Below are 15200 nucleotides of genomic sequence, written 5' to 3'. Positions count from 1 at the left end.
TGAGCAAAAAGCTGGGGGGAATAGTCAGATTTTTTTTCAACAAAATGAGGTTGCAACTTTTCCAAGATTAAAAAAAAAAATTGTTTTTTGGTTTAAAAAGTCTGACTCTCCCGGAAAAGAAAGTCCTGTTTTCTGGTGTTCCGGTAATATTATTTATGCCAAAATTGTGAGATTTTTTTTTTTTAATTTTGTAATGTTCTATGTAATTATCCAGTGGCATCACGCCCACTGCCCATTTCGTAACTTTTCGTAACAAAACCGGTAGAAAAGGGTTGAGGTAGCTGCCTTATGTCTTTTTTCATTCTTTGTGAATGCGGTTTTTGCTTGTTGTCTTGCAGCCAGCAGGGCGGCTCGCGAGCCCTGAGGTCGGCTCACCTCGCTGGGCTGTTGAGTCAGGCGGAATTGGGCCCTCGAGGACGTCGCAGGACCGCGGGTGTAGAAATGGACACGGTAGGTCATCTGAACAATGGCCTTTCAGCTTCGAGTTAGGCCTTTGGCGCCCTCATCCGGTTAATAGACATAATAGGATGGTCCAACGTTTTCTCGGTCATATGGAATTTCATTAAAGTCTTTTTTATTTTGTTCTTTTATCCCAGGAATGTGTTCCCGGTTCCCCAGGGGGGAAAGATCAGGGCAATAACCAGTCCAGTCCACCCCATCAGGTCTTGTTCAGTCACCTCCCTCTTCATTCACGACTGCAGGTACTTCTGATATTTCTACTATTTTCATCCATCCATTATCTGAGCTGCTCATCCTCACCAGGGTCGCGGGCGTGGTGTAGCCTATCCCGGTTGATTTCGGGCAGTAGGCGGGATACACCCTGAACCGGTTTCAGGGCACACATAGACAAAAAAGCATTCGCGCTCACAGTCACACCTTGGGGCTATGTAGCATTCTATCAGCCTCCCGTGCGTGTTTTTGGAATGTGGAAGCAAACCGGAGTCCCCGGAAAAAAACCCATGGAAGGAAGGCACATAGGAAGGCCGAGGCTGGAATTGAACACTTGATCTTTGCAGTGTGGGACAGGCGGCGAGTGAACCAGTCAACCACCGTGCCACCCTCTATTTTAATTGAGCATATTTTATTTAAATTTATGATATAGTCTTTTTGACCGTTTTTTTACTTCATCGGGTTTAATAAAATGTTATTGTATTATATTTCTGAAATAACATTACTTAATTTAATGTTAGTGTGTTTCATTTCTGTTATGATATGTCAAATTTATTCCACACACGTAACATTTATCATATCATAGTCTATAACACATGCAATACAATTATTACATTGTCTAATAAAATCACATTTTGTTACATGTTTTATTTAATTTAAACACACACACACAAACACACACACACGCACGCACACACAATTTTTTTAATTTACCATATTGAATTGCAATTACCAAACTTGCTTTTGGGTGTGATAATATAGTGACAGCAAATTGTGTTTGGTTTGTGTCAGGTGCGTTCCACGTTCCCGATGATTCCCATCGGCGGTATTCAAATGGTGCACACCGTACCCACGTCACGCAACGCTCCTCTGAGCCAGCAGGGGGCGCAGCAGGCCGCGCCCTGCCTCCCCCCGCGCCAAGCTTCGTCTGAGGACCCCGAAAACCTGGAGGCCTCCGCCCCTTTCGGAAGAGGGCGAGCAATCGGGGTGTCGTCGGGGTCTCCCCCTCCCGTCGTGGCGGAGCTCGTCGTACGCGAGCAAGAAGAAAGCATCCGAACGTGCACCAAAGCCATCGCCTCGCTGCGCATCGACCCCGACGAACTGGCCGGCGGGAAGCGAGGGGGGTGGGACAGCGTTAAGGGACTGCCACACTCCGCTTCCTCGCCGGCGGAAGGACAACCTGGGCGCTCGCCGCCCGCCGCCGTGTCACCACCATCGCCCGCGCCGCCGGGGTCTCAGCACTTTAGAGCCTCCCGACGTTGCCCCTCGCCCATGCCCCGGACACCCGCAGACGCCCCACAAAACACAAAGACCAGCAAAGACATATCGTAGGCGTGCAACGAAATGACGACAACATAAATTTTGCACAGTTTATTCGCTTTTCTTTCGTTCTGGAATAACACACACACACACACACACTCACACAGACAAATATGATGAACACTCATACACGCGCACACAACCGCACATGCTTTCACACACTCAGGCATGCACATCCAACATGCAGTCGCACAACCACTCACATACATACACAAAATTCACGTTGGGAGATGTTCTTTCGAAAGGACGCGTGCGCGTGTGAACGTGCGTGAGTGGGGGCCGGCCAGCTTCAAGGAAGTCAAGTGGTACTTGAATAATAACGACAATAATAATTCTGAAAATAAAAACAAGAATCCGCCCCGTGTGCCTTTGCTGGGTGTTTCTGTTCATTTCAGCAGTCCCCTGATCAATTTCATGCCCCGCCCCTTCCTCCGCCTCCTTTTTTGATTGACACCTTACATTCTGGACAAGCGATGTGAAGTGACGAATTATTGTACGGTTGCACTAAAACATATTTTTATAGGAGTGAAAATGCTTTTTTGTGTGTACAGCAGCAGTAATGGAATAATGCTATTTATGATGATGATGAAAATTGTTACCATATTTGATAAATTGTACATTTTTATTTCTTATTTCTGTGGTGGCCACCTTTTTCTATGTCGCGCATGCTTTTAATTGCTTACATCGGCAGTACATACTCACGACATGAGGATGTGTCAACAATATTTAGCCTGCATATGACTTCATCCGTTCAGTCGATAATCTTGACATGACCATACATTTGCATTAAGTCCTTTTGGCTTGTACATTTTCTCGCTGCTCTTCTTCTTCCTCTTCTTCTTCTTCTTCTTCTTGTGGTGATATTTTCAGGATTTTTTTCCTTGCAATGTTTCTGCGTTCACTGAATTCAACCGTCCCCACACCCCACCCATATTCTACGTCCTATAAACTACTACATCCTCGACTCTTCCCCCGCTGTATCTTTTAAAGTGAATAGTACTGTCGTTTGAAATGAAATTTGTCACTACAGAGAAAAGTGTTGTGGGCGATCCTGCCAAATTTGAATAATAAAACAGTTGCCCCAAAAATACGTTTGAAAATACAGTAGTGAAAAATCAAGCCACTCTCGGATGGTGTGGGCGTGTCAGTTGAGTGCGCAGAAACCACGCCCCTCTCCTCTGTGAACTGTCAATCAAATAGATTCCTAATTCCGGTAAAAATCCATGTTACTTCATCTCGCGCCTTTCCTGCGTTTGACTTTTAAAACAAAATGTCACGTCATTCCTCTGGCTTTTGGCCATGTTGTGCGTACTCACAGCCAACATCGAGGGACTCGAAAGTTACCACGGCAGCCCAAACTCCGTTCCAGACGTTGGCAGTCAAGTGGATTTTTTTTGAAAACAATTTAAAAAATCCAAATAATGAATCCCGTTCCTTGCGCTGTCGTCGAAAACTTTCCAGGATAGGTTTGAAGCCGCAAAAATGAGCTCGTAAATATACATATGTACAGATACGTACATACATATAAATACATGTTGTGTACTGTACATGAAGCTCGTGTGTGAGTAGTTTGTTTTTGTAAGAAAAAACCCCATCATTTTTAAAATTATTTATTCTCGACGCCATTCAAAGTCTCCGAATGGTGAAAATATTCAATTGTATGATCGTGTGTGCGTCTGCCTTTTTCTAATCTCTCTTTGTACCTGGTGAAGGCCAGCTGAGGGTGGAGACGCCACGTCGCGTCACGCGCTTATGAAAAGAAGGCTCAGTGTAGTGCTGGTTCATACAATACGTGTACAGTAATACTCTCACAAAAGTGTGTGTGCGTGTGTGTGTGTGTGTGTGTGTGTGTGTGTGTACGATGACATGCAAACAAACATGATTGTTGTTTTCAAATAAAGAGAAATGGAACAAGTTGTCTCCGCTATTTGTGCTTATTGTAGCTGTTGTCGTTTCCGATATTTATTTTCCCTTTTTTTCCTCCCGAGCTGCTAACCCTTTCAGATTTTACAGGCTAGCAGCACAACACTGACAAATTATCGTTTTTACTTCCCCTCTCGAAGGGATCTCTTTTTTTTTCAAAGAGAATTGTACAGGTTGAAGGTCACATTAATGGAAGAAAAAGTTTTGAAATGATTTATCTTCGTCTTTTTTTTAACATTACAAAATCGTGGCATTTGAACGTGGGTGTGTAGACGTTTTATGTCCGCGGTATATTATCGTGGATGATGACAGACTGAGCAGTCACAGAGTTAAATACTGTATTGTCATTTCGATATGTGGAATTTCTTTATGAAGCCCTTAATGATTAAATGGTCGTTTTAGAGTTTGTCTGATATTTATCTCAAAAGCAAGTAAAGTCTTAGTGTGAGCTAAATGTGTACTGTGACAAAAGTAGTAATGGCAAACGTTGGAAATTTGTAGGTTACTGTAAATAAGTAAAATTGTAACCATAAAAACAAGAAACTGATGCTCCCTTGTTGCACTTGTTATAAGGTTAGTTGTTGACGTGAAGTCTCCCGTCCACCAGGTGGCGACACGAAAATCCTGCTCTGCTGCTAAAGCCATCGCGCAGCGCGAAATAGGACAGAGAAGTTTTTGTTTTTCACACAAAGGCTCTTTAACTTTATTTATCTCAGCTCCTAAGATACCTTAGCTCTTCTATGGAGACCCTTAAAATGCTTTAGAGACGCAGCAGCCTTTTTTGTCGTTATAGTCTTAACGTGAAATTATTTTGACGTGTGTGGCGCAGACGAAGTCTTAGCATAACATTGGTGTATGGTGCCACTTGCTGCAAGTCAAGCTACGTTTGCATCGTTTTCTATCGAACAATCAGACGCGCTCTGGCCGTTTCTTCGCGTCCACGTCAAGATGGCAGCCGCCTGTGTGCATCGGCCGGCTGCTCGCTGACTGTCATGCTGAGATTAGCTCGTTTTTTCAGGGCAGTGACGTTGACGAGAAGCGTCTGCGGCTTTTCCGCCGACGACATGGCCAAGGGAAAGTTTTTCTACGCCGTGAGGAAAGGATTCCACCCTGGTGTCTACAACTCCTGGTGAGAGACGAGTTAGTCAAACAAATCGACTGTGTCTATATGGAAATGGCGTTTTGTTGTGGGAGCTTGCGGCACCTGCCGTACACCCTCGAGATTTCCCGCGGTTATAAATCGTTTTCAAGTGCAGCCAAATACGAAATCAGATCCATATTTACTTCAAACCTTTTGTAAAGGCCATTTTTCTCTCTTCTGTTCGGCACACACATAACTCTTCTCGTCGTATTTGCATGTAGACAAATGACTTTATAATACGGCCAGACAACTCTGTCTTCCACAACGGCTTCGAAAGCATTTTTCATGTTCAGCACAAGACGGCAGCTAGCCTTTTGATATTGTTGCTGTATAGTTTAGCACACAAATGACTCCTCTTTGGTATTTCCATAAAGCCAAATGTACTATAAAAGAGAGACAGACAAGTCTGTACTGGTTTGGGAATCAATGCTTTACAGAGACTGAATAGATAGAGACTACAGGTCATAACAACTATCGCCTAGTCACCCGTCTAATATACAGCTGATGTAAAATTAGTTTTATCACTGCAGCTGTGGAGTTTCTTTTGGGATGGTTCTCATTTGTGCTTTTCAATTTTGTTTGCCCTGCAGGGATGAATGTAAGGCCCAGGTGGACAAATTCCCATTGGCCTCCTTTAAGAAATTTGCTTCAGAGAAGGACGCGTGGGCCTTCGTCCGAGGATTGGAAGCGTCTGCGGCACCTCCGCTGCCCAAAGGTGCATATGTAGAGGACTTCTACTCTTCTACTTCATCTCAACACTCATTTAATGAAGGCAATTCTCCAAATAAGTTGTTTCCTGCTCTCATTTTTTTTCTTCTTTTTTTTTCTTTTTTTAGCAGTGGAACCCGATGTGTATTTGCTTCCCAAAAAAGGGCCTGAGCCTTTGGAGTACATTCCACTAGGCAAGAAGAGAAGTCACGTGGAGGAGGACGAGGAGCAGCAGCAACAGAAAGCTATAGTGCCATCCAAACGCGTCAAACTCAACCAGAGTTCGTCTTCGGACAACAAAGATGGATTCACGTACATGGGTAATGTGTGTGTGTGTGTGTGTGTGTGTGGTGCTTTGTGGCTGTGTACAGTGATCAAGTGGGGGGGAACACTCCATGACTGCAGTTAAAATGAATCTGTTGAATGCATCGGCGTGCGCATACAGGTGATGCCGTGGTGGTTTACACGGACGGATGTTGCTCCAGCAACGGCAGACGTGGCGCTCGGGCTGGCATCGGCGTCTACTGGGGTCCCCAGCATCCTCTGTGAGGAAACACTCAAGCACGTTAGCACACACACACACACACACATACGACGGCCACTACATCACTTGACAACCAAAGAAAATACAGTAAAAATTCCTTTTCAGGAATGTTGCTGAGCCGCTAGAGGGGAGACAAACAAACCAACGTGCAGAAATCCAGGCAAGAAATGGAATGTGCTGATGGGCTAAATCTCTGTTGTAGCTATTCCTTTGAGCTCATTTATCAGGACATATATTCTATTTTTTTTAATTCATTTATTTTTTAAGCAACTTTAGGACTCTAATTTGACGGCTCGTTCTGGTAAATTGTTGGACCTTTTAATTTGTTTGACTTCTTCATGAGCATATTTACATGCATTTTTGATGAAAGGGAGGGACACAGATTTCACAGACGAAACACTCATTTTCCCTTTGTGAAGAAAAACAATGCAGCAAACCCACCCGAAAAATTGCATCAAATTCAGATCCATTGAAATGCATGGGGGGGGCAATAAAACTCATTTCTGTAACCCCACAACAATCTTGAATAGCCTGCCAATAAGTGGTTTCCTCAAAAAATAGCGGTTTACCTTCCCCAAAAATAAAAATATATTTTTTAAATATCAGTTTTGAATTTTAAAAAATCCCAAAATTGATTAATCCACTTGTGCCAAACCAGGAGTTTACCATAGTTGAGAAATGCAAAACAGGTTTGAAGTAATGTCTTTGTAATTTGCTTTTTCGATAGGCCAATGGGGATTCAAATCAGACATTCGATTTTTGTGAAAACCCAGTAAAATGCATTTCTTTCGAAACCCTCGCTCGTGTGCGCACCAGGCGGCGTGCATGGCGCTGCAACAAGCGAAGGAACAAAACATCAAGAAGCTGCTGGTCTACACGGACAGCAAGTTCACCATCAACGGTCGGTGACCAACACAAGAACATACAGCGGCATTTCATCGCAACGTTTGAAAGCCAGGAAAGGTTTGGACGATGACTGATTGAAGGCGCGGCTCTCGTTTAGGCATCACCAAATGGGTGAAGAACTGGAAACTGAACGGTTGGCAGCTCAAGTCTGGCGGCAGCGTCACCAACAAGGACGACTTTGAGAGGCTGGACCGTCTCAGCGCCGAGCTGGAGGTGGTCTGGGTACGTTTTCTAATTGTTTAGAGACCTCATTTGAACTGCAAATTGTCCAAATCTTTGGACTTTAACTCATTCAGTACCAGCCAATTCTGGACCAAGTCTGAAAAGACGTTTAAAAATGTCTTTGGGAGTAAATTAGTTAAGCCTCTCAGTTAGAAACATTCTCCTATTTCTGTCATCATCCATGGATGCAGACTGGTTATCAAAAGAAGACATTTTGTAAACATCTGCTTTTACTTTGGGAAAACACTAGTTCACATTTTTGCTCATTTTCTGATGGACCAAGCCAGAAATAGAAAAATCCAAAATAATTTTTTTGCGCATTTTCTGCGCTTTAAATTTGAAATCAAATCCTGTTTTGGAGAAAAGTGATTTCTTTTTAAATCCAATTCATCAATTAATCATAACCGAACAGTGTTTTGTTTTAGGGGGAGGGGCCATTGAATGTATTTGAAATTGATTGCTTGAGTAATTGGGTGTTGCAGTATTAAACAAGACCAGTACGAAATACGCATAGGATGTGCATTTTTTATTTTTGTCCACTTGGGGTTGCCATCCTCGCATTTTACACTGTTGTAGTATCTGTGACTTTGCATGCATGTGGCTTTAAAAGGCAGGCCCTGGTGAGTGACATGGGAGTCAACAAATGAAAGTGTACTGTTGGCTTTTTGTCAAGAACTTTTAATGCAACAAATAGGTGGATGGTAGAGCTTGTGTTTTATTTTTGGTGTCACCAAATTGAGCTCTACAAAACCTCTCCCCACATTAAGAAGAGGGGAGGGGCTCACACAATTTGACAAAGCCTATTGAGGCCTTGATTTTCATACTCAAGGTAACTCAATGTGCTTTACGAGAATAAAGGGAAGGAACGTGCATTGAAAGCGTGTGCGGTTTTGTTGCAGATGCACATCCCAGGCCACGCGGGCTACAGAGGCAACGAGGAGGCCGACAGGCTATCCAGAGAAGGAGCGGCAAAGTCCAAGCAGGCCCTCCACTGACCCCCACCGGGACGACGTTTTGCTTTATTGAGGTGTTCGTCACCGTCATCATCTCCGTCGTCGTCTTGTTGTTAACTGAGGCCCCGGCCCCCTGGCCCCTATATTCTTGCTGATTTTTTTTCTTCCTTTTCCAATAAACTTGTTTTGGGCCTCAGCCTTCGTCTTGGTTGAGAGGTTTGTGATGTCATGTGAAGTTTGGAGTCGAGGGGACGCGAGGAAGCGTAGGAAGAATGTGTGCACGGAGGAGCGCTGGAAGCTGAGCGAGACGATTAGCTCTTGGGGGTCGTCTGCGTGGGAGGAAAACCTCAAGTGCTTATTTAGTGGCAAGTCGTGTCCTCCCCTGACCGCCAGGGGGCGCCCGAAGCTTGCACAGCGTTTGCCCTAGTCCTCTTTAGTCGAACTGGAAAGCGATGGTGGTCCCTTATTTACTTCCTCCATCCTTTCCTTGCTGCCTTATTTTCTCGTGTCCTTGTTTCCTTTCCTCCCTCCTTCCTTCCTTCCTTGGCAATCCTTTCTCACTTTCGTGTTGTCATCGCTCCTTCTTTGTTGCTTTACCCGTTTTCTGTTTTTGCTGTCCCTTTTTGTTGCCTTGTCTCGCCTTGCCTTGTCTTTTTTTGCATCATTGTTACCTTCCCTCTTTCCCTCCTTGTTGCTCTCCTTCCCTCCTCCATCATCATGTTTTTCATCATGACTGTGGTCCTTTCCCCTCCGCCCGTCCTCCAGTTTGCGCGTTCCTGGCAGCGAGCGGATAGCATGGCCACTCGGCCGGAGGCGAGCCAGTCTAGGCGTGAGAGAGCGAGAGCGCCTCTCGCAGGTCAGAGTTCATCTCTGCTCGCTCACCCCCTCACCGGCGCCATCCTCGTTAAGCAACGCCGCCGCGCTGGCATGGAAACGCGGTGGCGCCCCGCTGGAGGGAAGGAACAAAGTGTAAAGTGGACTAAGTCAACAGCACGGATGCGTGAAGTTTTTCTATACCGTTATCCGGGGGAGATGTTCTGCTGAGGTCGACGCTCCCTGCGAACGGAGTCTGCGAATTACACACCAGCCGCTGTGTCCTCAACACCCGCGGCCACAAAACTTCTCTTGTTTTCATGTTCATTTGCAATTTCTCACTCTTGAGTTTCGTCGACACGACTGTGCCGCACTGGACGAAACTCAGCAGGCGAATTTCATTGCGCGCAGTCGGGAGTTTGACCTCATCATCAGCCAGGAGTCGACATCTTTTGTTGTTTGGATTGGGTCATGCGGCCTTTATAAAGTAAAATGTCCAATTTAAAAATTGAATATAAGTATTTTACGGTTGGTCTAACCTCGGGAATATGGTTACAAAAATAAAAGAAAAATGGTCCCAACTTGAATGAATTATTTGCAAATTGTCCAACCCTATTTGCCATTGTGACAGGTTTTTCTCTCTCTCTTCCTCACAGGCTTACACACAAGTGACAAGCAATTCAAGGTAAGGCAACTTTGCACAAAATCTAGTAGCATTTGGAACTTTTCTTCACTCTTTGCAACAAAAAGAAAAACCTTTGTGACCTCTTGCTGCCAGGCTCTCCCATGCCCCTTAAAACTCATTCAGTACCAGCCAATTCTAGATCAAGACTGAAAAGACGTTTAAAAACGTCTATGGGAGTGAATGAGTTAAAAGCAGTGGTGGGCGTGCATTTCAACCTTAGGCCTTCAGTGACGTCACATACATTCACACAATATAGGCTCGTCAGGCAGCACTTCATTTGAGGAGCATTTAAAACCATCAAGTATGCATTCACAATTAAGAGCAGGAAACTAAATTTAGAGATATTGTCAAAAAATAAAAAGATTTAAAAAAATACTAAATAAAATGGCACTCAAATTACGCTGTGTGATCATAAACAAGTCTGTCCAATAAATTGCGCAATGTCGCAGTTTCATATAAGACACCAACCAAACAATAACAAAACAAACTATTCTTTGAAAATAAAATTCACAGATCATTTGCATTTTGAGAATAGGCTATACAACAGCAAATAACTGAAAATGTTGAGCAGCTGAGATTGAACAAATTTTAGTGCACGAAGCTGACTACAATGCGCCATTATAAGTTGCAGGTGAGCTGATTTATTTGATACATTTTTGTATCTTTGTCATTTTATTTCGTGACCATTAATACTAACGAAATAAAATAACAAGAAGAAATGTAAAATAAAATTCATTTACTCACCAATGTAGTGCCTTTTCACTGAGCTGCAGATCTACGCGAGTGTCCCCAAACGTTTTGAAACGCACCGTAGCTTGTAAGTGCCCAGCCGTGCTCTGATGTTTCCTTGCTGCCTTGGTAAAACAACTTAAATTGGTAAATCCAGTGGAAGGTCCGTCTTGAAAATTGTGTGGAAAGTAGTCCTGCAACCAGATCAAGTCTTCTCCTTCGACCATTTTGGGTCAAAATGCAGCAACAGCTCCCTCGAGCAGGCGCGAATCCAATCACCGAATGCGCACGTCCAGTGTCGACGTAAGTCCTGCTCGCTGGCCCTGGTACGCAGACTCGTGATCTGATTGGCTATTGCAACCTGACTGTGCCCGTTCATTTACAGCGCACAGGGGCCTGCTCTGTTTAATCTGAAGGCCCCAAGCAAGTTTATTTTACCTGGCAACACAAGCTATCTGAAATATGATTGGTTAAAAACTCTACCATAATAAATAAGTTATTTATCGAGTGGCTTTCAATGTTATTTAAAATAACATTGAAAACCACTCGACTAAGTGGAAATAATATGACGTAAAGAATACAGAATAATTTTGTTGACATATTTATGAAAATAAAATAACAAATTAAATTTGTTATTCTCAGAAAAGTAAAATTATTAAATTTACTTTTAATGTTTAGGCCAGAATGTTTAGGCCAGCAGAGAAGGCCTTGCTGGCCCTGACGGAACGCCACTGGTTAAAAGCAATGTGAGTTCCCAAAATGAAGGCCTTCATTCTGCCTAAAAGTCACTTTAAGTCTTAAATCCTGTTTGCTAAAATTACTTAAACCTGAGGCCTGGATAAGCCGAAAGATGATTTCATATTCTTATCTTGCTCACACATAATGGGAGATCCTATAGACAGGGTAAAAATATGCGCTTCTGTTATAACCCTTTGAAAAATGGCCGGAAAATGTAGCATTACCCTCGTGGACATATTCTTTATCCTCTGCGAAGAGCAATTTACTGAACTGACTGTTTTGATGCAAGCACCAGAAGGAGCAGCATGATGTCTATTAAAATCGAAGCCAATGTGTCAAAAATGTTCATTCTTTACATTTAATGTAAACATGTCATGACTATATTTTTATAAAGTGCAATATGGGAGTGTTTCCATGGCCACAGCATGGTTTCACCTTCACAAAACCCAGACCCAATCAAAATGCCAAGACAAAGATGCGACCTTTATGGGAGCGGTCAAGCTTTGGCCGGGCTCCTCCAGCTTCCCGTCATCTGCATTCAGTCGGTCGGGCCTCGTCTTGTTCCATGCGGCCCGGTCCAGTTCACGCTCGCACTTGGCAGATTCTGCTCATGCGGGGCTTCATTACCGCCGAAGAGAATCGACATTTTGGCGAGCTATGCCACCCCGCGGCCGTCTTGACTTTTATGGCACGTTTGAATCCCAACAAGACAACGGGCAGGAAGGAAGGATAGACGCCTACTCGCACTTGTTTATTGGAAAGTGCGCATGGATACTTAGATTTTCATAATAACAAAAGGGAAAATCCAAATGTGCCATTCGCATTCAACCAAAAATTCTGTCACATTACAACAAAAATATGTGTCAAGTTCATTAATATCGGGACATCAAAGGAACAAAATTTGCCTTTCAGCTTGAGTGTGAGGGGAGTTGCATCGAAGTCAGGTGAACGCCTGTGTCGGAACGCGTCCCACTTTTAAAGGGTTATAAAAGTCACAAGGCTGAGGTTTGGCTGCTCAGCTCTTATTTGTATTTCAGGATGATGCGGCTATGGACAAAAAGCAGCAAAATGAATTCCCAAATATTTTGGGCAATCTGATGATCAGAACGCATTGGGCGGCGCTTTACAATCCAGATGGACGGTAACCCATCCCAAGCATCATACCAAAGCAAACAAAGTGGAATGTTCTGCCATAGCCAATCAATCAATCCCCAGACCACAATCCGATTGAGCATGAACTTCGCTTGCAGAACTGAAGAAAACTGAAGAATGGAGGTCTGAGTAGCGTATTGGCCCAAATATAAGACGGCCCTGATTATAAGACGACCCCCTCTTTTTCAAGACTCAAGTTTGAAAAAAAGACTTTTTGAACACCAAATTAATTTTTATACAGAAAATAATTACAGTACATCTGAAACAAATGATTCTAACAATATATTTGAGAGAAAAAGCATGTTATTTTGCCTCATTCAAATCTTAATACCTGAACATTTAAATATGTAAACGAAAGTGCAATCACATTCGTAAATAAATGGCTTCTGGTTTTTGAAATTTAAATTACATCATAACTTCTCCTCAGCTGCCGGTTCACCTGGCCGATCTTCGACCCAGTTTTCTCCAGATTGTCGCTACGTTTCTCCATTTTCTGTTATCTCTTCTATTATTTAATTCTCTTTTCTTTCTTACCGCAATTTTTTTATTTTTCTTCTTCGTGACAGGGGTTCACTTTGGCCTGGGGAGTCAAGTTCAGCATTCGCTTCATTGATATCTGGCGCCATCTAGTGTCGTGAATGGGTATAATGTCTAGACCCCAAATATAAGACGACCCCCACTTTTTCAGTTTTATTTCAATGCAAAAAACACCGTCTTATATTCGGGCCAATGCGGTATTTCTGATTGTTGACTCATGGTGGTATCTAAATTCCAGTCTGCGGGTCCCCAAAATGCAATGTGGGTGACCCAAAAAGGAAGATGTCCTGGGAGGGGAGTGCAGGTTTTGCGTCTCATGATGTTATCTTAACTTTGGTTGCAAAGTTGAGTTTTTCCATTCTTATGTGGTGGTCGCTTTGACTCTCAAGTTGTGGTTGTGTCTCGTGGTTCTCGTTACTTGGCAGTGGGCCCAACTTGTCACGTGATCCCATAGCTAGCGTAGCATTGAAGGGCGTTCCGGACGATCTATCCCTGGTGAGTTTGGAACAAAAATGCCTTCATTGTACATTTGTGTATGTGGACATTTGAGAAAGTTCATTCGTAAATGGAAGGAGAAGGGGTGGGGGTAGCAATGGCTGGCTGGCTGGTGCCAGCATTATCCGTCTGCATGTGGAGGGCAAAGTTCAGCGCTTGGCCGCCCATGCATCCTGCCAGGCGAGCTTCGGCAGCTGCCATCTCCCCACTCTTATCTGACTCCCGTAAGCCCGCCGCCAGCCAGGCTCGGCCTCACTCTAATTGACTTTCTCCCACTGAGCCTGCAACGTGCTGCGGGGCTGCTGCCGCGGAAGGAAGGGAGGGGGTGGGGGTAATAAATTTAAAAAAAAGAAAACACCTACACAGTGTGGAGACCTGCCCAGTAAACACGTCGCCACCGCACAAATGAAATTCGGTGCATAGAGCGGCCGTGAAGTGTGCGAGTGTGACGCAGCCGCCGAAGGGAGGAAGGCGCTGGGGAAGGACATTGTCACGGCACAAGACGTTTGACGCAAAACACCTTTGAACTAAAAATTCAAAAAAATGAACGATGTTCAATCAGCACTTATTTGATATTCCTCATAAATTGCCAGCTTGCAGCATGACGATGGCCTTGAACACCGCCACTAGGGGGCAGCATAGTTTCCAACTGTACATGACACTGGAGGAGGTTTGTGTGTTACAACAAGTGTTTGTGTGATGCTAATCCGGGAGCTAGTGACGAATCGTAACATCGCCTTTGATTGTATTTTGTTTTTGTCACAAAATGTGTCGCCATCGTTAATCACGCTTGCCGCCTTTTATTGAAGCGAAGTAGGTCAGCGTTTTCACGTCACTTCACGCTCGCTCTCATGCCCGCCTCTCGCTTTCTGTGTGCATGTCCTCAGATCGCTGCGGTCACGGGGAAGACGGTTATGGAGAGAGCAAGGTGGCGTGCCCGTGAGGAGGAAGAAGATGCAGGCTTATCCTCGTAAGCGTGAGGAAGACGGGGAGGAAAAGAAGGAGGAGGAATGATGGCAAAGGAAGACAAAGTAGGAGAGCGGATGAAGAGGAATGGAGCAATCCGAGGCAATGAGGTGAAAATGAAGGCACGGATGAGAAAATGGGATTTGAGATGTGCAAAACGTTGGCCTGCAGATGTGAGAGGGAAAAGAGGAGAAGAGTCAGCCTTCGTCGTGGGAAAACATGTTGAACACAATCACAAGCATTCAATGATTTCAGGGGGCAAGGGTGCACCCAACATGGTAGTACGTGGCCTCTTCTAAGGTATTAATGCTCAGTGCACCACAGGTCATCCTTGGCCCACCCCTCAATGAAGTCCTTTTAACCAATGTGACCTCAGTCAGCTCGAGTGCTCCAATTTAGCGCCCCTCCTTGGCCCTATTTAATGTTGAAAGGAGCCGCCACAAGTAAAACTTTTAAGCAGAGTGAGTGGGTGAAATTTTATCTTAAAGGGTGCATATGTCCTGGGACTTGAAAAAAAAATACACAAATAAATTTTATGTTCTGGTATTCTTGTTTTACTATTATAGACAACACCAGAATGAAGTTGGTTATTTCCCTTTTAAGTGGAACCGTGTTTGCAAGGAACATGCATTTCTGGGACGAGCGACAGAGGCCTTGCACCCCTTGAAATTTGCCGAATCTTCTTGGCTGTAGCCAAGT

The 15200-nt window shown here is 44.1% G+C and overlaps 2 protein-coding genes across 5 annotated transcripts in view; both read left to right on the top strand.

The window, feature by feature from the left end:
* The window catches only part of hivep2a (HIVEP zinc finger 2a), a 53116-nt gene extending 49213 nt beyond the window's left edge, over window positions 1-3903 (top strand). For all 3 annotated transcript variants that reach the window (XM_086100918.1, XM_086100919.1, XM_086100920.1), the window contains 3 exons: window positions 339-450; window positions 597-701; window positions 1462-3903. In XM_086100918.1, coding sequence (XP_085957044.1) covers window positions 339-450; window positions 597-701; window positions 1462-2001 — 757 coding nt within the window. In that variant the 3' untranslated portion in view covers window positions 2002-3903. The remainder of the gene's footprint in view (window positions 1-338; window positions 451-596; window positions 702-1461) is intronic.
* Window positions 3904-4559: 656 nt separating this feature from the next.
* rnaseh1 (ribonuclease H1) lies at window positions 4560-14538 on the top strand. 2 transcript variants are annotated; one of them, XR_015097618.1, is made up of 10 exons: window positions 4560-5041; window positions 5644-5768; window positions 5890-6081; window positions 6207-6306; window positions 6411-6465; window positions 7122-7206; window positions 7309-7433; window positions 8333-8460; window positions 9856-9884; window positions 14423-14538. XR_015097618.1 is itself a non-coding variant. In XM_086100027.1 (8 exons), exons 1-8 carry the CDS (start codon window positions 4905-4907, stop codon window positions 8426-8428), a joined length of 915 nt encoding a protein of 304 aa, XP_085956153.1. In that variant the 5' UTR covers window positions 4560-4904; the 3' UTR covers window positions 8429-8582. The 2 variants fall into 2 exon arrangements, 1 of the variants encoding a protein (XP_085956153.1); XM_086100027.1 differs by lacking the exons at window positions 9856-9884; window positions 14423-14538 and having other exon boundaries at window positions 8333-8582.
* Window positions 14539-15200: the final 662 nt, after the last annotated feature.

The sequence above is a fragment of the Hippocampus guttulatus genome, chromosome 20, assembly GCF_054856545.1.
Source record: "Hippocampus guttulatus isolate MCC_2025c chromosome 20, RoL_Hgut_1.0, whole genome shotgun sequence".
NCBI classification, from domain to species: Eukaryota; Metazoa; Chordata; class Actinopteri; order Syngnathiformes; family Syngnathidae; genus Hippocampus; species Hippocampus guttulatus.
Note: the sequence above shows the minus strand (reverse complement) of the source record. Positions and strands in the feature narration are given on the sequence as shown.

Coding starts and splice junctions, on each gene's coding strand:
- rnaseh1 (XM_086100027.1), top strand. CDS start 4,905: ATGCTGAGATTAGCTCGTTTTTTCAGGGCAGTGACGTTGACGAGAAGC. Junction 5,042..5,643: donor CCTGGTGTCTACAACTCCTG/GTGAGAGACGAG, acceptor TTTGCCCTGCAG/GGATGAATGTAAGGCCCAGG. Junction 7,207..7,308: donor CAGCAAGTTCACCATCAACG/GTCGGTGACCAA, acceptor GCTCTCGTTTAG/GCATCACCAAATGGGTGAAG.